This window comes from Myodes glareolus, chromosome 13 (assembly GCF_982192425.1).
Source record: "Myodes glareolus chromosome 13, mMyoGla1.1, whole genome shotgun sequence".
NCBI lineage: Eukaryota > Metazoa > Chordata > Mammalia > Rodentia > Cricetidae > Myodes > Myodes glareolus.
This window is the reverse complement of record NC_142038.1, coordinates 71,968,750-71,992,163: the sequence shown is the minus strand read 5'-3', so window position 1 is coordinate 71,992,163 and position 23,414 is coordinate 71,968,750. Positions and strand designations below refer to the sequence as shown.

At 44.6% G+C, this 23,414-nt stretch overlaps 1 protein-coding gene across 3 annotated transcripts in view; it reads right to left on the bottom strand.

The window, feature by feature from the left end:
- Positions 1 to 23,414, bottom strand: part of Kctd1 (potassium channel tetramerization domain containing 1) — a 201,785-nt gene that overhangs the window by 15,036 nt on the left and 163,335 nt on the right. For all 3 annotated transcript variants that reach the window (XM_085700101.2, XM_048447919.3, XM_085700100.2), the window contains exon 3: positions 5,261 to 5,405. In XM_085700101.2, coding sequence (XP_085556227.1) covers positions 5,261 to 5,405 — 145 coding nt within the window. The remainder of the gene's footprint in view (positions 1 to 5,260; positions 5,406 to 23,414) is intronic.

Below are 23,414 nucleotides of genomic sequence, written 5' to 3'. Positions count from 1 at the left end.
CAACTGAAGTGACTAGAAGCTATGCTTGTATTGTCAGAGTTGGCTAAGGAGTCTCTCAGTGGAACCAGAGGAGAGGAGAGACTCTGGTCACTGCTGGCTGGACCCAGGGTAGCGACAGTGATTTAGGAGACGTCAGGAAAGTCTATCAGCCGTGATCCTCAGAACTGTCCTACTGTTTCTACCCATGAAAGAAGGCTTCCCTAATTCCATGAGATAAACTGGCCAAAGTCTCTACCCCACCCCATAAACACTCTTTTTCCATAAGCTAGACTGCTGGTTCTCAGCTGGGCTGATTCTAACGCTTGAGGCCACTTAGCAAGGCTTAGAGATGTTCTTTGTAGCTGTAACTAGGGGTGGGGCACTGCTGCCTCTTTGGTGGGGAAGAGGCCAGGAAACTGATCAAAGTCCTACATTGTACAGGACAGCCCAACCCCAGAGAATCATTTGGCCACAAATGTTGGCCATGCTGAGGCTGAAAAGTAGGCTGCACAGAACTCATTTCTGCTGCAGTCCAAGGGCATATGCCTCATTATCTGGCAAAGTTCAACCTTAGCATCCTAGGCTGGCACAAGCTTGCTTATGTGCCGTAATACGGAGTACACAATCCCACAGGGTATGTGTTCTTGGAAAGATGTGGAACTTACAGTCTTCAGATGTGACAAACGACATCGGGAGATGATTGATGAGCTAAACGGTGTGAATGGCAAATGGGCAAATCTAGATGACAAGCCGTTCTGTGGGATAGCTGGCCCAGCCTCATCGCTAAGTGAACAGGAACCGGACTTACAGTTTAGAGAGCATTGTAAACGCTCACTCAGTATGTGGCCAGGTAGTATCTCAGGAAAACTACTTGTACAGGGTACTTTGGAGATCAACCAAGTAAACTTCGGCATAGTTATGGCATTACATGAAATAAAATTTAGTATAAAGGGCAAGTAGAAAATTGTTAACAGTAAGTACAGGAAAAGCTCCAGAGGCTACACAAGGTTCTGTGATAGCTCCCTTTTCTTCGGCTGTCCACTCTTCCTATCTGGAAATAGGGAGCCTCACATGGGAGATTGCCTCCCTCAGACAGACCTTTGGGCTGGGAAAATTTTCTTAATCGCTAATTAATACAAGAGGGCCCACCCTACTATGGGCAGTGACATTCCTGGGTGGATGGTTCTGGGGATGTGTATGCTGAGCAGGCTAGAGGAAAAAAGCCTGTAAGCAGCATTCCTCCACTGTCTCTGTTTCAGTTCCTAGTGCAGGTTCCTGCCTTGGCTTCCTGTCTTGGTTTGCCCATGATGTACTGTAACTTTAAGCCATGCAAACCCTTTCTGCTCCAAGTTGCTTTTGGTCTCAGTTTATACCAGCAACAGAGAAGCAATCCTGGGCAAGTTCTAACCCTGACAATCTGAGCAGTAGAAAGATCGTACATAAATGTTTTTTTGCTTTTTTATGTTTCCAGTTTTTCTACAGTAGATGCATACTTCTATAATATTGAAAAGTATTAGAGTTTCAGATACAGTGTAGACTGATAAGCCTGCCTGGTAGTGGTTTGTATAGATCTAGGACTGGTGGATATTCACAGAGTGATCACAGGAGGTCTGTTTTCAGAGTGTTAAAAATAACAAGCAGGAGGGAAAGATAGTCTTATGGGTCCTGAAGAGGAGAAGAGCAAAGCATCAGACTTCTGGGGTACTGGGAATTACGAACACGCATTGGCGTTTGTACGTGGGGTCTGAAGTAGCAATAAGCAAATCGTTATGATTGAGGACAGAATCGAGAGGAAAGGCAGTTAGATCCACATAAAAATACTCAAGAGAAGTTCTGCCTTCACATACACTGAAAACTGACTTTCCACGGAAACCAGTACACAAGCTTTTGAAATAGGACATTATCAACTCTTAAGTGGGCTTTAGCACAGACAACATATTTGTGGAATTGGATGCTGATGGGCACAGGATACTAATATTATAGGACTTCACACCCTTGCTTGCCCACATTAAATGCTGGAGACAGAAGGAAGCAATCAAAGATCATTCTCCGTGGCAAACCTGCAAAGCAATTCCTGCAATGTGACAAAGCCATGTCCCATTGTCAGGGTCAGAATGAAAATTCTGGCATTCCGACAGCTCACATGGGCATGTGTGGTTCCCACGAACTTCTCTTCTCTTCGTGGTTTAATTCCATCAAGGGCCACAGAGCTAAGTGGTCATCTCAGCTTCCACCCTTCTTCTTCCTGCTGCTCCACCTCAGTCCCAGAACATTGTGGTGTAAGCCTATCTCCCAGAAGCCTCAAAGGAAGCATTTGAAGGTCCCCAGATGTGTGGGTTTCTTTTGACCAAGTTTTTTTTTTTAAGGTTTTTTTGTTTGTTTGGTTGGTTGGTTGGTTTTAGACCCTCCCCTCCCAAGCTTGGGCTACGATCAACTAAAGGATGTGTTCTGTACTTAGAGTTGATGAACAGCAGATATTTGGGGTTCAGAAATCCTCAAGGGACACTCCACAGGTGTGGTTAGGCAAATGGCCCAGTCCTGGTTGACTGGGTGAGCCCCCAGAGCATGGCCGCTGGAAGTGCCCATATCAGCATCTAATCTGAATGTTTCCTGAGACAGAGCAGTGTCTCCCAGGAAAGTTGTGACTGAGTAAGACAAACTATATGTTTAAAATACCGAGCTCCTTCCTTGAAATATGCTACCATTAAAAACAAATGGCTATATTTGTTTTCTAACAATAATAACCATTTTACTATTTTACGGTTCCCTGGAGTGGCATCCCTGTTAGAAACAGGAGTTATACATGATGAGATTATATACACGCAAGCTTTCTGTTGTCAGGTTAGTTCTAGATGAGTTAAGAGAAATGCATTGTCTACTGATATTCAACATCTGGTCTCCTATGACATCTGTAGCTAAATAAGCGATTGTCTTGGGCACAGTACACAATATTCTTTAGAAAAGTGTGTGTCTCTGTCTGTAAGAATATTACCATGCAGCACTCAGGTTAGGACAGCATATTTAGGTCAGATTCAGAAGGTTATATGACTGGAATTTGTTAATTTATTTCCTGCTGGCATGGGAGTGGGTATGTATGGGTGGGTGTGCACGTGTTGGTGAATATACAAAAGTCTGAGGGCAATGCTTGCCTTCTATCAATCTCTACATTATTGTAATTGTTAGCGTTTGAGACAGGGTCTGTCACTGAACTTGGGATTCCCCACCACTGTGGCTAGACCACTAGCCATTGAGCCCCCATGGTCCACCTCTCTCTCTGCCTGGCTTTTCCATGGAAACTGAGGATCTGACCTCAGGCCCCATGCTTGTACAGCAAGAACTTTTCCCACCGAGCCACCTCCCCAACCCATATGACCAAGTTTTAGTGAACCACTATAAACCATCAGATCCCAAATTACTAAGGGGCTCAGGGGCCTCTCCGTCACCCTCTCTTTCCTGAATTTGAAGCACTGCGCATGTGCCAAGGGTTATTTCTCACACGCAATCAAGTACAGAGGAGTTACGTCAGGGCATGTTTGTTTTACATGAAAATCTATCACCTTTAGTAAGAAACTAAGGCGAGTGAGAGCTGCTGTTGGGATGTGCAAGTCCCCTGCACCTCTGCAATGGACGTGAGGAAGACTGTGGAGCCTGCTGACCTGGGCCAGCAACAAGTTCTGGCCCTCTCAAGAGTGTACATCTCACTTTCTATCCCAGGCTCTAAAGCCTTGGCTAATACACCACAGCTCTGCAGTGTAAGTGAACTGCATCTGTGTATTGGGAAGATGCTATTTCAGATATTATAACACGCATGATATTTTACACAAATAGAAACACATTGCATATCTTTTTATAACTTGTTATTTTCACCAAATCATAAAAGTTTGGTTTTGGCCCCATATATCAATAGATATGCCTGAGTACACTCTTTAAAATTATTTCATTATATGTATATTCTATATTATATTCTACCATCTGCTGTTTCTGAACACCTTTTAGGTATGTTTTCCTATTATAAACACAACTACCAGACATCCTACGTACACACATGTTTGCATGCTCTTGTGAATATTTATAGAAGATAAATTCATAAGCATGAAATTGCTAGACAGCATGAATGTCTGAAATTTTAATAGCTATTGCTGAATTATCCTCCAAAAAAGGTTTAATTACTTTCCTTCCCAACCATACTGTAAATTCCCCCAACACTGTGTCCATAAATCTTTACAATTTTATTCAAACTAATTTATAAAAAGGTTTATGCCATTTTAGTCTTGTACCTTTTTTTTTTTTACTAAAGAGAGAATGAATATCACTTTAAATATTTACTGACAATATCTTTTTTCCCTTTGGGAAAATGTTGTATATAGCTAAAAATTTCTCCTCAATTGTTTATCTGCCTTCATAGATCTGGAGGAACTCTTTTATGATGGATATTAATCTCTTGTTGCAAATATTTCTTCCACTAAGACATTTTCTATTTGAATATGATCTTCTTTGCTTCATACGGATCTTTAAAAAAAATCCTTTGTGTATAAAAGTCTTAAATATATCCTTTCTGTCTCAAAATAGAAATTCATTTTTTAAAATACATTCTGCCCACTTCTCATCAAATCTATTGCTACCTGTACATTACAATTTTTGTTGTGCTTTTTTCTGTTAGAAGATATCAGTGATACTTGTTATTCCATTGATTGGAGGGCATCGGTTCTGCATTTAGAGGTTTTAGTTAGTTCTCTATTAGTTCTAATAGTATTCAGAATTAGTAACTTTAAAAATCTTCTATTTAGAGAAACATTACCAGTCATAAAAATTTTATTTCACACATTCCCTTCTAATACTAACACTTTTTATGTCTCTCTGGTCAGATTCCTTTGCCTACCAGGACGCCTTTACTGTGGTTGATGCCAATACTGGCTACTCCATTTAGAAGGAACAATTCTAAAGGCATATTTAAATTTCTGAGAGGCAAATTTTCCTTGTGTTAAGTTCCTTTTACATCTAGATTGCTAAGACATAGCAGAAATTAAATTTGAATTTAACCAACTTCTTTTCAATTTCCTAAAATGAAGTATTCAGTTATTTAAATAAAAAGTGAATGCTTCCTGATCCTACGTAAATGCCATGCACTCTGCTCCACAAAGACAGTGTAGCCATGCTAAGGGGCTGCTGGTGCCATGTGAGTTGCTATGCATGACAAGGGGGTAGAACTAGAAATAGGGGTGTTTTTTTTGGAGCACATCAAGACAAATCACAAATTTACTATTAACATGGATTCCCTCACCTTGAAATCATCAGGAATGAGGAGTTTTGATGTTCGTAGAAAATTCAAGATATATCTGAACATCTGTCCGTCTCTGTCGATGAAATAGTGCTGTTTGAGACTGTCCAAAACAATGGGTTCTGTACCATCAAACAGTCTTCCGATTCTGTGATAAAACAAAAAAGAGGGAAAAGTGAGGACAATTAGATCAACTGTTTGGCCACGAAGACTCCCAGCTTCAGCTTGTGCCACTGTGAAAAGCTTCCACGGACAGCTGACTGCTCCCATCATCCACTCAGCAGTGACGGGTCTGAGACGTGCTGGTCCTTATTGACGAGAAAACTCAGGATAGTCTGAGGTCTGCTCAGACACGTGCCTGTCTTCCCTGTCTGCCACTTGTAAAGGAAACGTTCCTGACGTGGTGATCACTGGGACGGGAGCCTTCCCCAGTGTTACCTGCTCTCTGCCACCTGAGAAGTTGTCATTTCTCCCGTGTGCCTTTTAAACCTATCCTACTGTTTATAAATGGGCTCTGTTTCTAAAAAATGTGTTTCAGCATTTTTCCCACTGATGAGTCCCAGGCTTCTAAAAAAAACGGCATTAGAGTCCATACTAGGAGCGAGTGAGGGCCGGCCAGCGGCACTGGAGCGGCAGGCAGTACACTCCTCCCCAGAGGCTCATCTGACGTCTCATTAATAGTACAGGTGCATGTATTGCCCCATTTTTTAAATACAATTTTTTAAATGTTGTCATAACTTGTCCGTCTTGGTTTTGGAATGTTATTTATTGCTTAAAGATTATTTTGAAATAATGCATTGTCTAGTACTATGTTGAAATGTGACAAAGGTCACAGAAAATCAAGTATTCTACTCTTAAACATGACAAATCATATTTTTCCCTTCTCTGAAATCAGACGTGTGAACTTCTGTTTCAACAGAAATATTTCAAAGGTAATTCTAAAACTCATCTCCTACCCAAAGGTGGATCCACGAAGGCCACCGTGGGGCTGCACTTCTCAAGCCCAGTTAAGTTTTTTGCTGAACTTTCCATGAACTGAGCGTGATAATTAAGGGCGCAGATTGTAATCACCCCATGGTTCCTTCACTCTCTGTTACTGTTCGTTCTTTTCACACCGACACATCAATCAAACAGACAAGTCCATTGCGTCACTTGTGCGTTGTCTTCCAGGACAGCCTGCTGCAGGATGGGGAGGAATGACGCTTGCTTGCCTCTTACTGAAACGCTTTACTCTTCACTTAATAACGTGATAAATGTATGGTTGACAGGGAAGAAAGCAGGCTGTATTAATAAAATGCTTCCCAGGCATCTTCCACCAGCCTCAGCACTTTCTACAGGTGACAAATCCATTATCCTCATCTTAATGATGAAGAAATCAGCTTGAAAATATGAAGAACTGGCCCAACGAGTTAAGTAGCAATGGGGGATTTGGCTGCTGATAGGAAAGGGACAGCCTTCCCCTCATGAGAATGAAAAAAAATAGCCACTGTGCAATGAGAGCTTTTGTTGAGAGTTGTTTTTATCTATATTTGCTAAACAAGAACTGTATGATGAAATACAAGCCCTGATACTGATTAATTTAGGGGCCAGGATCAATGGTTTCATCACTTCCTTAAACAGAAATGAAAAGTATTTTATTTTTAATTAATTCCTATGCTCTAGTACTCTCAGATACTCACTCCCGAGCCTATACGTGGCAGTGCAGGGCACAGGACGAGCCACTAGTGCATATGTGCTGAGTGGGCAGAAAGGAACCACTCGCTCCTGTGTAAGGAGAGTGCAGAGCCATGTGAAGGGCCACTTACTAGCTGTCATCTGGATGCCTCCCTTGTATCTACATTCTTTTTTTATAAAACTGTCCATTTCTTTTTTAAAATAAGCTTCCCCCCTCATAGTTTATGAGCAAAATCCCACAAGTCATTCTGAGTTCAAAGGAATAGCGATATTCCATGGGAGCCAACATAAATTTCTTAAGCTTGATTTAAGAAATTGTTGGCTTGTGAATTCTCCAGACTAGGAAAAGGGTGTCACTCAAATGGGAGTATCGTTGAAATGGGGGTTTTGTCACTGAAATGGGGGTGTTGTCGCTGAAATGAGGGTTTAGTCACTGAAGTGGGGGTGTCACTCAAATGGGGTGTTATTGCTGAAATGGGGGAGTCGTCGCTGAAACGGTAGTGTTGCTGAAATGGGGGTGTTGTCGTTTAAATGGGGGTGTTGCTGAAATGGGGGTGTCATCGCTGAAATGGGGGTGTTGCTGAAATGGGGTTTTTGTCGTTTAAATGGGGGTGTTGCTGAAATGGGAGTGTTGCTGAAATGCGGGTGTCGCTAAAATGGGGGTTTAGTCACTGAAATGAGGGTGTTGCTGAAATGGTTTTTACGGTGTGAAACCAAGACATAAAATGTGATATGTATTCAACAGAAAGTGTCTGTGGAACATGAGAAATTATAAAAAGTAAGAATGAGGAAGAACTCCAGTCAGCCAGGCAGCTGGACTGTAGGCAAGGCCTGAACAGTGGGACAGAATCTCCACGGGAAACAGGAGGGACTGATCCCAGCCAGGGCTTCAAGGGCCGAGGGGAAGACCCCAGTCTAGCACTGATGCTCTCTTCCTTAATGAAACCCCACAGTGGTCAAGTCATCTGATCCTGGCCTTGGACCTTTTATCCAGACCTATGACCATGTATGGAGTGACACTAGGCAAGCAGAACCAGGGAGAAATGGGCTCACTACGGGGAAAGACCAGATTGGGCAGGAATGACCCCAAGGAAAGACTAGGCCGACTGACATTCTCCCAGGGGGAGGAAGGTAGTGGGAAATCCTGTGCTGCTTGGGGCAGAATGGGCTGAGGAGAATGAGCCAGGAAAGTAGGGAGAAAGTGAAAGGACTGTCAAGGCCCTGGGGTGGCGGATACACGTTCCTGACCGAGGTGAGCGCCCTTCCCTATCTGAGCAGCAAATGTTAGAAGTGAAATAGGATCTCAGTGCTCCACTTTCTGCCCACCTTAAAGGAGGAGCCTGTGAAAACAGGGCAGAAAAGAAAGGCAGGAGGTGCCAACAGCCGGAAGATGCTGTCGCCTGCTGGTTCTGAGATGCGGTAGATTGCTGTGGAGAAGTATTGTTTGGCTAATCAACAGGACTATACTTCTCGCGGACATATGAATGAGTTACAAATCACGCGGCGGTGCTGTGTAAACGATGCTGCCTGGAAACTATGTGGACTGATTACAGTGTTCAGACCTTGGAGAACATTCCTGGTTTCCAACTGACCAAGACCAAGCCGGCTCCAGATGATAGAGGGCTGAGGTCCTTTTTCTCTCCCTTTTAAAAACATATCTTCACTAACGCTGAGAAAGACTTCCACGATGTTTTAAAGGCTAATAACTATTCTAACTAATTTATTCTGGATAATTTCAACCTCACACCAAAACTGACAGAATAATAAAATGAATCTAAGTGAAGAAAGACACCGTCACCCTGGTTTCAAAACCCATGAAGTCTTAACTGATCTTGTTTCATTCAGGTCCACCTTCCTGCCTTACTGCCCCTTTGAACTAAATCCCAAAACATCACATCATTTTATCTGAATACTTCATTAATTACTAGCATTAAAAGGTCTGCTAGAATCAGACGTAGGTCATGTTGAATATTGTCCTCCTTTTGTGCTTTTTCACACGAGCGGTGCTGAGTCTTCTTGCTTGTTGCTCAGGGCAGAACCTGCGGCGACCAGGCTCTTTTGGGTGAAAAGTTGGCCAGGCTTCCTGCTATACTGGGCTCCCCTTAAACCTGGCATAGTTGTGGTAGACACAGCGTGCATATAAACATGAAAGGGCTAAACTTTGATTTACCTGCCCCTGTATGAATCTGTCTTAACCACTGTTTTCTTCTGCAGCCATCCATCTCTAAGATCTGGTTTCTGTAATGTACTGAGTTGGTTTCTCAAGAATTTCCCTTTCTTCCATCCTTGTGTAATCATTCAGTTATTCATTCACTATCCACTGAGCCCGTCTATACCAGTAATGGGTGTGGGTGTCTGAAAAAGACATAGACCTTGCTTTTGTGGAATTTAGTAGTCCACGGGGCTGGACGCATGGGCCAACTGCTGCATGACGAGTGAATCATCATGTGTGGAGTGGACGGTAACAATGCAAAGGAGGTACAGCCTACATCAACTCAGCGGGGGTTATCAGGGAAGGCTCTCTGGGGTGAAGAAGGAGGGGAAGTTAGCTGAGCACATGGCTAGGAGGTCAGGGCAGGCCGGGGCACAGGAGATGAAGGGGCTAGAGCTGGAAAAAGCTTCTCGTGCGACTGCTATGTTGAATCACGCTGACTGAAAAAGGAGGCTGACGCAGCAGAAGATATACAGCAAGGGGCCCGGTACATCAGGTGATGGACCGCAGATGGTTCTGAGGGTGATGGGAACTGATGGCAGATTATTCTCTTGGGAATCTTAAGAGAAAGTAAATTTAGAAGCAAGACAAAAGTAAGATGCTACCATGTCTGAAGTCACATCTCACAGCTGTGGCTCATCCACACCTGTCTCCCGTGCTTGCTTTTGACTATGTCATGGGCATGGTGTGGTATCTCTTAGCCCTGGATGATAATGGAAATTCATGGGGAGCCTTTAAAAAATACAAATCTCAGCCCTTCCCCACCCCACCCCCCCAGTTATTCTAATGCAGTTAGGAATAAGGCCTAAATGGCTGTAGTTTTAAAAAGTCTTCCAAGTTGTGTATTCATTTGTTTGTGAGACAGGATCTCACTATGCAGCCCAGACTAACCTTGAACTCACAGAGACCCACCTGCCTTGGCCTCCCTTCCAAGTGCTGGGATTAAAGGTGTGTGCCACCACAACCACACTGGGCAACCCTGGACTTCTGGCTGTCTCCCCCTTCCTTCTCCCATCTCCCAGATGCTAGGATTCCAGGTGTGCGCACCACAGTGCTCTCACTAAGCAGGAGTATAAAGCAGGGCCCAGAGACTCAGAGCGAGCCCCATCCACCTGCAGTGTTTTACTGAGTCATCTGGTCACCTTAAACTGTAACAGCCCTCACTCTGATAGCCAACCATGCTCTTAGAAATGAAAGAAGTGACCCAGTTCAACCTTTTGTTTTGTAAATGTAGCAACAATCACATTGTTGGATAGACTCTCCAGGAGACACAGGTGGGCGGAAACAGTTTCTCTAAATTTCATCTCCTGCTTTGTGGTGGCCAGCGGAGACAGGCACATTCCAGCCCCTAGAGGGCAGCCACTCTAAGGCTAGTTATTAGGAGTAGGTCCCCTCACTCAGTGTCTTAAGAGTCATCTTCATCCCTCTTGATCCCCACAGGTGGCCTTAACTTCTCATCTTGCAGGTATGGAAATAAGCCCAGATGTTAAGTTGCCTTTTGTCAATAAATGCCTCCACCTTTCCGTTCTAAGGGAAAGATGGCTTAGACTTGGGAGAGAGACTCCATTTAGTTTCCGGTCCAGACTTTTTTGCTGGCTACCAGATTCAGGGGCAAACTAGCACACATGCACGCACGCACGCACACACACGCGCGCGCGCACACACACGCACATGCACACGTATGCACGCATGAGAACCTGTGCCACCAAAGGTCCCCAACTGGTGATATACTATTGAGAAGTAACTGGATGGATGGAGTGCTAACTTCATCAACATATTAATGATATTAATGAGTTTCCAGCCAATGGGCTATCAGAAGTGGGACCTATTAGGAGGAGCAGGTCACTGGGGATGTGACTTAGAAGTTGTATATTTGTCCCTAGGCCTTTCCTCTTCTTTCTCTGCATCCCTGGGTACCATGAGGTAACCGGTTTTGTTCCATCACGTGATCCTACGATTATGTGCCTCTTGTCAGCCTAAAAACAATGGAGTTGGCTGCTGTAAGAGAAAATAAGCCTTCATCCTATGAGATGGCTCTGTCAGGCAGCTGAAGCCGATGGCACAAAGGACATGCACCTTTAGATATTTTATTTTATGTCTTCTATTTTGGCTTCCCAACCAAATTTCTTCCCTAACCTAAGATAGATGGTAGACATGGTAGAGGGATGGGGAGGGACACTTGTGTGTCCATGCACAGTGTGTGTGTGTGTGTGTGTGTGTGTGTGATAGGTGTGGGGAGAACTGTCACCACAGGGTTTGGCTGGCCTTGGAACATCAGTGAGATGAGTACACATGGGCAGAGATGACTGTGATCAAGGGGTTCCTTCCTCTCTTCTGCTGAGATTACAGAGGAAGGAGAAAGGGGTAAATGAAGAGAGATGATACATTAATAATGAATATGTTTACAACATAGCATTAGGTCAATCGAGGGATTCCATGATACCTTCTCTGCCATGACAGAAGATATTTCCTGAAACCGTGAACAAAAATAAGGAAGGAGGAAAAAAAAACACCCTGAATGATCATAAAAGAACATTTAATTTCAAGCAAATAAAATGTTGTTTATGATCATCCAGGGTTCTGATATAATTCTTTAATGTCTCCAGTCTTGGGAAATTTCATGTTTTGTGACTACAGATAAAAATTGATTTAGATCTTGTTATAAAAATGGATAGAAGTAATTTAAGGGAAGAAAGAAAATAATTTCTTAAGTAAAAACCAAAGCAAATTGTATCTACTTAGGGAAGCCATGCTTCCAGCACCTGCTCCCGAGGGCAGCATCGTTTGCTGTGATCGATGGAACTGGAGACAGCAGGGAGGAAGGACGATGGAGCGTGTGCAGTGCCAACACGGGAGCTCGGCTCAGAGACGCACGGCTCAGTGCAGGCCAAGGCCACTGAATCTACAGGAAATGTTAAATGCTTTATTATTGTTGTTGTGTGTCTGTGCTCACATGCACACATGTGCCTAAAGTGTCCTCACTTGCAAAGTGGGTGTAATAATACAAAGGCAATGCCGGGAGTCTTCCTCACTTACTCTCTGCCTCACTTTTGAGACACGGTTTCTCACGGAACCTTGAGTTCACAGACTCCCTGGCTGGCGAGCAGGCTCCAGCACCTGCTGTCTCTACCCTCCAGAGGATGACGGGTGTGCACCAGCAGCACATTGGCTTTGTATGCGGGTGTTCAGCATCCAAATTCAGGGCCCCATGCTTCTACAACAGGTACTTTCCCCACTAAGCCGTCCCCAGCCCTTCAGCTTGAGTTTTGATTTTGTTGTTGTTTTAACTAGAGAAATGGGATCCCATCAGACAGCGAATTCTTACAAGGAGCACGTGGACACGCGATAAGATATTCACTGTTCTCTGCGGGGCACACGGTGTCAAGTCATGACTTCGTGAGGCTTCCTACTTTACAGGCGAGGACGCCGCAGCAGGCTGATAAATAACCATGTCAGAACTTCCAAGGCAGCTGGACCACAGGCCCTGACTCGGACCTTCTCCTTTACTGCCCAAGGTTGTTTTATCTCTTTGTAAAGTACCGTGCCCTCCTGCCACGGACTCAGTAACTGTTGCAGATGCTCAGCCTTAGATGACTGGGTGCTGTGCCCAATCAGATGTCAGCCTGAGAGGATTGCGTTCTGTGCCCCAGCCACAATTCTTCCCATCTAAAGGACCAGGCTGAATAGGGCAAAGAGAACTGGATCACCTGAGTGTGCTCCTGGTTCACACGAGTGTCTATTTTAAATGTTTCTAGAACGAATGGCTATTTTTCTCAGATGAGCCCAGGACGAAATCATTGGGCCTTTTCCTGGAGCCCAGCTGGGTATTTTCAGTGAATGCAGTCTCTTTAGGTTTTTGTCTTGCTTTCTGTGTGAACAGGCAAGCATGAACATGTGTGCGTGAGCCTGCCTCCGCAGCCACCCCCTTCCTCCTCCCAACAGTCAGTTCTATATTTAGAGGGATTTTTGACACACTCCTTAGGCTTGTCTCTTGATTTAAGAACTCTAGAATATGTTTTCCATTTTCCAGTAATAATCCCTATTCAGAGGGGAAAATTCTATAATAGCTAACATTTATTGAGAGTGTGTTCAACACTCGGCTGAAATTTTTACAGATTATCTGCTTGAATTCTCACCACGGTAATACTAAGTAGAAAAATGCCTAGTATAGGGACCATTTGATTGCAGCAGTGAAGAAACTGGGTTGTAGTGCCATCAAGTAGCCTTGAGGATGCTGAGCAAGTCTGCGTTCCTAAGAGCGGGGGCCAGTCCATCTTTGAACTGTCCCAAGCCCCTTTCTTCCCTTAAACTTCCAAAACCACTCAAGCACACTAAATGTCAAGCTGGGGATGAAGAAACATGATTGATCCTTGCTCACCGTGTACAAGTGCCGGGGTTCAATTCCCAGCACTGCAAGACAAACACAAGACAAGAGCCGAAGTTCAGGCCTACAGTACTGTCCCGAGTCTGCCCACCTGTCTCAGAGCCCAACTCCTGACCCCTTCCTGACTGCCATCTTGCCGTTGTTGTTCCTCCCTCCCTCCCTCCCTCCTTTGTTGCCTCCCTCCTTCCTTTCATCTTCCTTTCTTGGACCTTCCATCTCTTTCCCCTCCTTTCTTTCTCTGCTCCTTCTCACAGTGTCAAATCCTCAAACTCAGCATGCACTGCCTGCTGGCCAAGCACTCTACCACCAAACCACATCCCCGGGCCTTCACATTCCTTTTGACAGGAAATTTTGGGTGAATCTGAGCTGTGCCTGATGTCTACCCTTATTCCTGGGCTTCTTTGTCATGACAAACCTGATTATCAGATGATAGAATGGGATATAACATTCTCGGCCCTTCTGCCGGGTCTGTCCCCTGGAACTGCGGCTTCCAGGTGAGCCCTGGCCCCCTCTCTCCTCACGCTTTGTGACCACCAATAAGCACAGGCTGGGGAGTGAAGTGGCCCACGCTTCCTTTGTTGTTGCACGATTCCAGACTGTTGGAAATCACTGACAATATGCCGCAGTCGTTGCTTCACACAAACGCACATCATATTGATCATACGAGAGGACGATGGCCAAGCCAACATTTCTATTTTCAACTTCACAGTTTTCCCCACTTGTGATCCTGCCAGCAAAACAGTGGCTTATAATGAAAGTATTTAAATCTTTTGCTTAGTATGTTTAAGAGAAAAATATAGAAGCTTAACTGAGTTTAATGAAAAGAACATGAAATTACCAGGAGACCAGGCCAATGCTTTTTTTACATCTTCAGGAAGATGGACAGAATACTGAATCCACCCGGATTTATTTGTACTGCTTTCTTAATCTCTCATGTTCAGAGACACAAATGCACACACCTACCATATGCATATTTACCACACATGTACATAAATGCATGGACACACATACATGTCACACATACATACTAACATGCACAACACACATATATACAAACTTACACACCACGTGCATAAATACTTCATAATGCAGTCATGCATGCATAATCACATGCATACATAACACACATATACACTGATGCATACTCCATATGCATAAACACCACACATATATAAATGCATGTATAAAGACATGCATACATGCCATATACAAATGCACATACACATGTGCATATGCACCTCAGACATACACAATTGCTCACATATACATGCATACATGACACACACATATACAAATTCACACATATATATAAATGCATGCACGGACACACAAATACACACACACACACACACAGGTACACTGTCTTAGTTAGGGTTACTATTGCTGTGATGAAACACCATGACCAAAGCAACTTAGGGAGGAAAGGGTTTATTGGCTTACACTGTATCATCAGAAGAAGTCAGGACAGGAACTCAAACAGAGCAGGAACCAGGAGGCAGGAGTTAATGCAGAGGCCATGGAGGAAAGCTGCTTACTGGCTTGCTCAGCCAGGTACCCTATGGGACCCAGGACCACCAGCCCAGGAATGGCACCATCCACAGTGAGTTGAACCCTCGCACATCAATAACTAATTAAGAAAATGCCCTATGACTTGATCTTTTGAAGGCATTTTCTCAACTGAGGTTCCCTTCTTTTAGATAACCCTAGCTTGTGTCAAGTTGACATAAGCTAGCCAACATACACACACACACACACACACACACACACACACACACGCACGCACACATATACACACCTTTATTACTACCGTCATTCAAGAGTTTATACAGCAACAATCTCATTTAAATACTGAGAGCATCAAAAGATGATTGAATGAATGGAAATGAGTTCATCCTGTGACTGTATGACTTTAGAGTCATGAAGTTTAAAAACATATCCAGAAACTGGGCTTTCCAAGGACACCACCTCAGGACAGTAAGGTGGGCCTCCTTAAGAGAAAAGAGAAAAGCTGAAGACTGAAATTCATTCCACAGAGTCAGTAGCACACAGGCATGTCAGAAGGTGCACTGAATATCCTTGTTGCCAACAGCCTCTCAGAATATGATGGTTTCTTTGGATCACCATGGAATGTGCCGGCTTGGCTATATGCTCTCTGAAGTCACTATTTCTAGATGATTCTGTGCATGTACTTAGTGGACACCAACTCCAAGTGTCATGTGAACAATATGCGGAGCCAGGCCTGTGCCTCAGGCCTGTGTGCTCGGCCGGCCTCAGATTCACCACAAGTTCAGGAGTTGGCTGCTGAGACCGTGTGCTAACTGTCTGCTCACAAAGAAAGTTCAGATCTGTTCATGATCTCAAGATAACTCTTACAGGTGTGTGCTTGGGAAACTCCCAAGGAGGCTCCTGACAACTCTCTGCCTTTGGCACCTGCAGGGCCAACAGCTCTCGCTCTGGAGATGTCAGAGATGTCTGTCTGGGGTGATCACCACCTCCCTGCTGAGCTTATGCTTGGTTCACATAGTTCAAGAATTCCCTCAGAGGTCCCATGACACTCCTTCAGCACTGAACAACAGGTGTATCCCTAGGTATTTCTCCCCATGCTCTCCAACAAGCAAGCAAGCAAACAAACAAACAAACAAACAAACAAAAAAACAGAAGAACCAGGCCCCAACCTGCAGATCAGCTAAAGAAGTAAACGATTCCAGCTAGGAACGAGAACTTGTCGTTACTCTGCTCCTGCTTAGGGTGGGCATTCACAGAAGCCGGCAGCATTAGTCCGTCGACATGGCAGCAGCCCCTACTTGTTCTTCCACCCCCATGCAGAAGTCCTGAGGAAGGAGGCAGTGCTTTTGCCAAGAGGTGTCCATCCAGCACCACTGCTTTCCCGTCCAGCTTTCCGAGCATCTCAGACACCGCATGGTGGGAAGAAAGAAACATGCCCCATTCGAACACAGTTTCACGTGTTAGCCTAGTTGTTAGGACCTTTAGTCCAATAATTTAATGCATCTAATACTTCTCTTTCTGAATTCTCTCTCATGCCCATTCATTCCTTACATGGTATATTGCCAAAATGTGAGGTTCGGGTGAGACCCCTTTCTTAAAGTGCTTAAGATTATAGACTAATGGGCCAGTCTTGCATTATTTCTTAAAGACAGAACTAAAGGAAAGAAAGGTGGGTTCATCTAGGCATATAACTAAGTTGGTAGAATGCTTGCCTAACATTCCCAAGGGCTTAGTTTCAATCACTGGGTGTGGGGTGCCTATAAACCCAACACCTGAGGTAGAGACAGAAAGATTGGGGCGGGGGGGAAGGGGTCCCGAGCTACGTAGTCTGGTTTACCTGAGGCCCCAAAGACAGAGGAGTTGGGAAGGACCGTTCTTTTCTTTTTCTATGGATTGAGCTCTTTTGAGGCCAGGGGAGATTTCAGGTTTTAGGTAAGCTCAGAAGTCCTCAGGGCCTTTTTAAAGATAATTTTTTTAGATGGGGGGGGCATACTGAGCTTAATGAGGTTAGGGTGGATCCCACAGCTCACTAAGTTCAAATCAAAGACAAGATGTTGTGAGCACCAGTACACTTTTCTGTGATAAAGCTCCCAGCCTGAACGCTTTGCATTGTTAAAACATCATGGTTCTCATGAGGCTGAGCTTCTCGGTAAGACACAATGCCATTTCTAAGCCCCCTGACACTGGCATTTATTAACAATATGAAGCCATTGTTCAGAGCCAGTGTCACTTCCAGGGACATGGTGCTGTTTTGTTTTGTTTCAGTGAGCATGTGCACGCATTCATGGATGAGCTGAGTGTGCACATGGAGGTCAGAAGGCAGCCTTGGGCCTTGGTGCTCAAGTCCACCTGCTTTGAGATGGGGTCTTCTGTTCTCTGCTGCTATGTAAGCCAGGCTAGCTGGCTGGACAACCTCCTGGAGTCTCCTTTCTCTGCTCTGCCTCTCCAGGGGAAGCACTGAGATTGAGATACAAACTACCACATGTTTGTTAAATGTGAGCTCTGGGGATTCACATTTAAGTCTTCAAGCTTGCAGACAGCAGTTTACCCATAGATCCCTCTCCCCAGTCCCCAGTGTGGTCTCCTGATTTTATTCAACACTTCACTGATACAGCTGCAGGGCAATGACTTTTTCTGCCCTCAGATTGAGGAGCTTTTGGGTATCTGCCTTGAGATGAAGATTCCTGGCAAACATAGAATGTGGTAGTTTGAATGTAACTGCCCCATCATCTCACAGGAAGTGGCTATTGGGAAGTGTGGCTTTGTTGGAGTGGGTGTGGCCTTGTTGGAAGTGTGTTGCTGTGTGGGTGGGCTTCCAGATTTCCTGTGCTCAGGATACACCCAGGGTTGCAGTTGTTTTCCTGTTGTCTGCAAGACGTAGGACTCTAAGTTACTCCCCAGGCACCATGTCGGCCTGCATGCTGCCATGCTGCCCACTATGATGATAATGGACTGAACCTCTGAACTATAAGGCAGCCCCAATTAAATGATTTCCTTTATAAGAGTTGCCATGGTCATGGTGTCTCTTCACAGCAACAGAATCTCTAAGATGCCTTGCAAGAGCTTGCCTGAGTTCCTAGTCTCTCCGGGATCCCACCAGGAGCATCGAGGGCAGTGTGTACCCACGTCTGCTAGTTGTTGGCACAAAGTACTGCCACTTTGTAAGCATTTAATATCTCAAAAGCATAGCACTGATAATGCATCCAGTCAATGCAATGCAGTCTAAATTCTTAATGAGATGGTGTTGACCAGGTGACATGAATGACAAATGATAGCCATATGGCCGACATAACGGATAGGGTGCTTCTTTTTCTCAAGTCCACCTACAACCTGAATGGGCCTGGTCTTGTCTTTTTCTTTCTTTCTTTTTTTTTTATATTAATTTACAAAAATTTCCACTTCTGCCCTTCCTCCCAATACCCTCCCACTACCCCCACTCCCTCTCCTCCTCCCTCTCCAGTCCTAAGAGCAGTCAGGGTTTCCTGCCCTGTGGAAAGTCCAAGTTCCTCCCCGCTCCCTCCAGGTCTAGGAAGGTGAGCATCCAAACAGACTAGGATCCCAAAAAGCCAGTACATGCAGAGGAAACAAGTCCCAGTGTCATTATCAATGGCTTCTCAGACAGTCCCCATGTCAGCCACATTCAGAGAATCCGGTTTGATCACATGCTCGTTCAGTCCCAGTCCAGCTGGCCTTGGTGAGCTCTCATTAGATCAGTCCCCTTGTATCAGTGGGTGAACGCACCCCTCAAGGTCCTGACTTCCTTGTTCATCTTCTCCCTCCTTCTGGTCTTGTCTTTTTCTTTAGTCTTTTATAAAAATTTCATTTTGCATGGTACAATATTACATAAGAATGCTGTCCATAAGAATATGCTACATGTTGAACGCATTCTCACTACCCCACATGCCCTGCTTTCCCCACACTCCTGCTCTGGTTAGTACTCTCTGTTTCTCTAGACAGTTTTCCTTTACTTTTCTATCATATACACATACATGATTTTATGCACATAAAATCCAGAAAGCACAAAGATGGAAACCATACATTGGTCTGTAAATGGAACACTCTATTTACATCCTGCAGAGACACTGACACACACAGTGGATCCCTGAGATGCCTTTCACTGTGACGTTTTGATACTACCTATGGGAGATTTCTTTTTGAAAGTGATCTAATTAATTAGATCTAATTAATTAATTAACTACTTAATTAATGTCTTTGCTTTCATGAGGCTAGGTTCCCTTTGTTGCACAAGCTGATCTTGAATATCTGGGCTGTCTCAGCCGCCAGAGAAACTGGAACTACAGGCATCGACTCCATGGCTGGCTAGGAAACGCAAATTTTAAATGAAGTTTAAGTTATGTTTGGATGTGAATAAGTGCTTCCGTTAAGAAATATTTGTTTCCTGCATACGTGTGAGACACTCTCACTATGAAGACACATGACAGAGGGACCATGTGACATAGATGAATTTGCTCACCCACACACAGATCCCCTGTGTGATGTCAACTGTGGTAGCCTGGGAGGGTGACATCAGACCCACCAGAAGACACAAGACTAAGGCTGTGGGCTATAATTATTCTTACATTCAGGGTTCCCATATGGCAAAAAGGCAGTTGAGTTTTTGGAAACCCATATAAATATTTATTTGTCTATTACTTTTAATTACTATTATGTTTGTATGCAATGATATGCATGAGAGAGTAGAATATGTACATTCATGTTGAATGCGTGTGGAGATCAGAGGGCAGCTTAACATTGTTTTTCTTTTTTCTTGAGAATCTCATATATATATACAATAGAATATATACCCCATTTCTCTCCAATTTCCCCTCATCCCCCCAACATGTCCCTTCCCCAACTTTACCATATATTTTTATATATTATATAATAGGTATAGACTATGTATATGTAAAATATATTTAAAGTATGAATACATGTATATGTGTATCTGTACATACACACATACACCTATAACCCACCAAGTCCACTTAGTGCTGCCCATATGTGCAGGGTATTGCACATATCAGGGGCCACACCCTCAGCAAAGAGTGGTTCTTACTCCCTCAGAGACTATCGGCTGCAAGAGAGGACATCTTCTGAGTCAGGTGTCTCCTTCATGGAGGGTCCTGGGATTGAACCCAGGCCACTGTGCTTGCACAGCTTGTGTTCCCTGAACTGCCCCACCCTTCCTAAATGCTTTCATATTGGACCTTTAAAAAAAACCCATGGACCCTCCCCAAATCCACGTGTGTGGCCGGCAGAAATGGCAGGGTTTGTACAAACCACAGCCAGTTTCTGAGAAGCAATGTCCGAAATCTGTGGCTGAGCTGCAGGAAAGCAGAATTAAAAACCAGGAGCTTCTCCACCAGAGCTGCTCTCACAAACATGGGGATCGGGAGCACAGCTTCCACTTGGTAACTGTGTAGGAGATTACCCAAATGAACTGACTGTTCACACAGATGAATAGATCGGGCATTTATTAAGTGTCTTTCTTGTATAATGAGAAGAAACATGAAGATACTGAAAATAAAAATGACCTTGGCATTCTCGGTGACACTATTCAGCATGCCAAACAAAAACTGAGAGCTGCTTTTGTTCCAAACGGGGTGAGTCATAGCATAACCAGTAAGAAAAGGCTGGTTTTACAGACTGTGTGTGAGCACACCAGAGCATGCACAGAACAGCCCGTGACACTCGTACCTGTCGCTGTACACAGGTCCGCAAACTCTGAGATGCATGAGGACTCAGGAGCATTTACTCCGGCCGGAGAGGCCAGCAGGGGAAGCTAAGCTTCCTCTCCAGAGCCCACATCAAAGCTGAGCACTGCGGCACATGTCTGCAATCCCAGTTCTGGGATTCGAAGAGACAGAAGGATCTAAGTGGCTTGCTGGCCAGTTGGTTGAGCCAAATTAGCAAGCTCCAGCTTCAGTGAGAATCCCTGTCTCAAAGAACCTAAGGCTAGATCGGTCATGGGCCCTAGGTGAAAATCTACCCCCATTACTCTCTAGATGAGCACAGCAACAAAATAACTCCTAATGACATTGTTATACCCACAGATCAGGGTACCACTCACCCTTACCAGAGAAGTTTCTTCTTGCAGCAAACGGTAATTAACACAGAAACCCACATGGTCAATGTACAGAGAGGAAGTAACTTTAGGATGCTCAGCAATAACTGGGATGTCTATAGCATAGCTGTCCCTGGAAGGCTCAGGGATCTTTGTGGAAGAGAGGGCAAAAGGATTGGAAGAGCCAGGGGTGGATGACTCCAAGAGAACTTCGGCAGACACTGTCGGCAGATGCAGAGACAATGGCAGCACACGAAAGACCTGCGGAAACTCCGCCCAGACAGAAGACCTGCGGAAGCTCCGCCCAGACAGCGCGCAGAAGGGAAAGTAGGCATGAAGCCCTGCCCCAACCATGGCACATTTGATCACTGCTGGATAAGGGAAAGTCAGTTCATTGAAGTGACAGTTGATGTATTTCCCATGCTCCAGAGTGGTTACTACACCCAGGAGGAATCAGCCAGCAAAAATCAAATTCCGTGGTTTTTTCTTTTGTTATGTTTTGCTTTTTAAGAGAGAGATAGAACATGAAGTTGGATGGGTAGGAGATTGGGAGAGGGTCTGAGGATTTGGGGGAGGAGAAAGAACATGATCAAATATATTGTATGGAATTATAAATAAAAATAGGATTTAAAAATAATGTAGAAAGCAGTAAAAGACACTGTGTGTGTGCGCGCACACAGCATACCCAGAAATCTACACTTCCTGAGATGGAAGATTAGGAAGAAGGTACCAACTAGAGGAAGTCAGGGGGTCACTCTTCTATTATTCTGGTTCCTTCTTTTCCACTGGAGAAAGTAATCTTGAAAAACAAACAAACAAACATAAAAGTCCTGTTTTGTGCCTTGAAGGAAGGCAGGTGTCAGCCCTTACTGCAACACACTGGGCCCCAAGGACACTGGGTGGAACAGAAGGAGGCAGCTTAGTAGGGTAACAGGAAAATGTCCAACAGGAAGCTGGGTTCTTGACAAATTCAGACATAATTAACATACACGCTATGACCTGAAGTTCTGCCTGGCATCATCCTTCTCTGGTATTCCCAGACTCTAACAGCAGGGTGCCAGCAGGTACATACATGCAAGGGCCTTTTGCCTTTTTTCCCCAGTCTGACCCGGAAGAATAGGGACTAAGCTAAAGCATTATTTGCTTCCACGAAGCCTCTAGACACATTTATTTCAACAGATTTAATTCACTACTTCAATCAACACCAAACATAACTTCACACGCAAAAATGAAGGACAATGCTGGTCATAAGCGGCATTGTGGCGGATCAAGCAGAGAAGAATCTGCTCCGCACCAGGGCCTGCAGCGTGGACATCCTGTGGGTCCCTGACCACTGGCACGGAGGGGCAAAGTAGAAATTCCCATATGTCCTGGCAGATGCATCACAGGACCCAGGAGACAAAGAGATCAGTAAGACGCAGCATGCCACAGCAGCGAAATTCTGTTTCCAGGTGTGAACTGGAAAGCAAACTGGACTTTTGGCTTAACTTTATCTTCAGATAAATAAAGATGTTTCTTGGAGAAAGAAATAACTATGTGAAAATTATCTTTAGATTTAACATAGTGGGCATGTTAATTTCCAGAGTGTCTATTTATCATGTGGAGTACTCTTTTCTAAGATAGTGTTTCATATAGCCCAGGCTAGCTCAAACTCATAGTGTAACAGACACGGCCATACACTCCTGATCCTCCCTCCTCCACCTCCCAAGTGCTGGGATTACAGGTGTACTCCAGACCCAGCTATTTCTTAGTAGTAATTCGCTATCTAGTGAACTGTTGCTTTTGACTGTTTGCTGTTTTCTCTGCTACCTCTGTCTGACAAGCTAGAGGCGGTTGTAAGAGACTAAGGACTTTTGTGGGCCATTGAGTGTTACACGGATGGAAGGGAAAACACAGTAATCCATCAGTGAGCGTCAGGAGCGTGGCGGGGGAAAGTACAGGCACTGCAGTTACCTTGTCTCTAAAGTATACTTTAAGGCAAGACTCTCCGAGTCCACAAGTCCAACCACACCGAAAGCAAGCCAGGCCCATCTTGTTCTCTTGTGGAAAAGGAATTGTATGGTACCTGTTCCTGAAGGCCAGTCTCCCAGCACTAAACAGAGAAAGCAGGCTCCTTGTTTAAACACAGAGGTCTTTCCAGTTGTTCACCTGCATCTCAGAGGGGCAAACTGTGGGAAAGCAAGACTGTAAACTAAGGAGAGGAGACAGAGAAGGAAGAAGTCTCCGCATTAGCCCTGGGAGACTCCACATGCTCCATTTCCAGGGTCTTGTGTCTCCCAAAGTCCGAGGCTTTGGCAGGCCTCGCTCCTCAGTCATT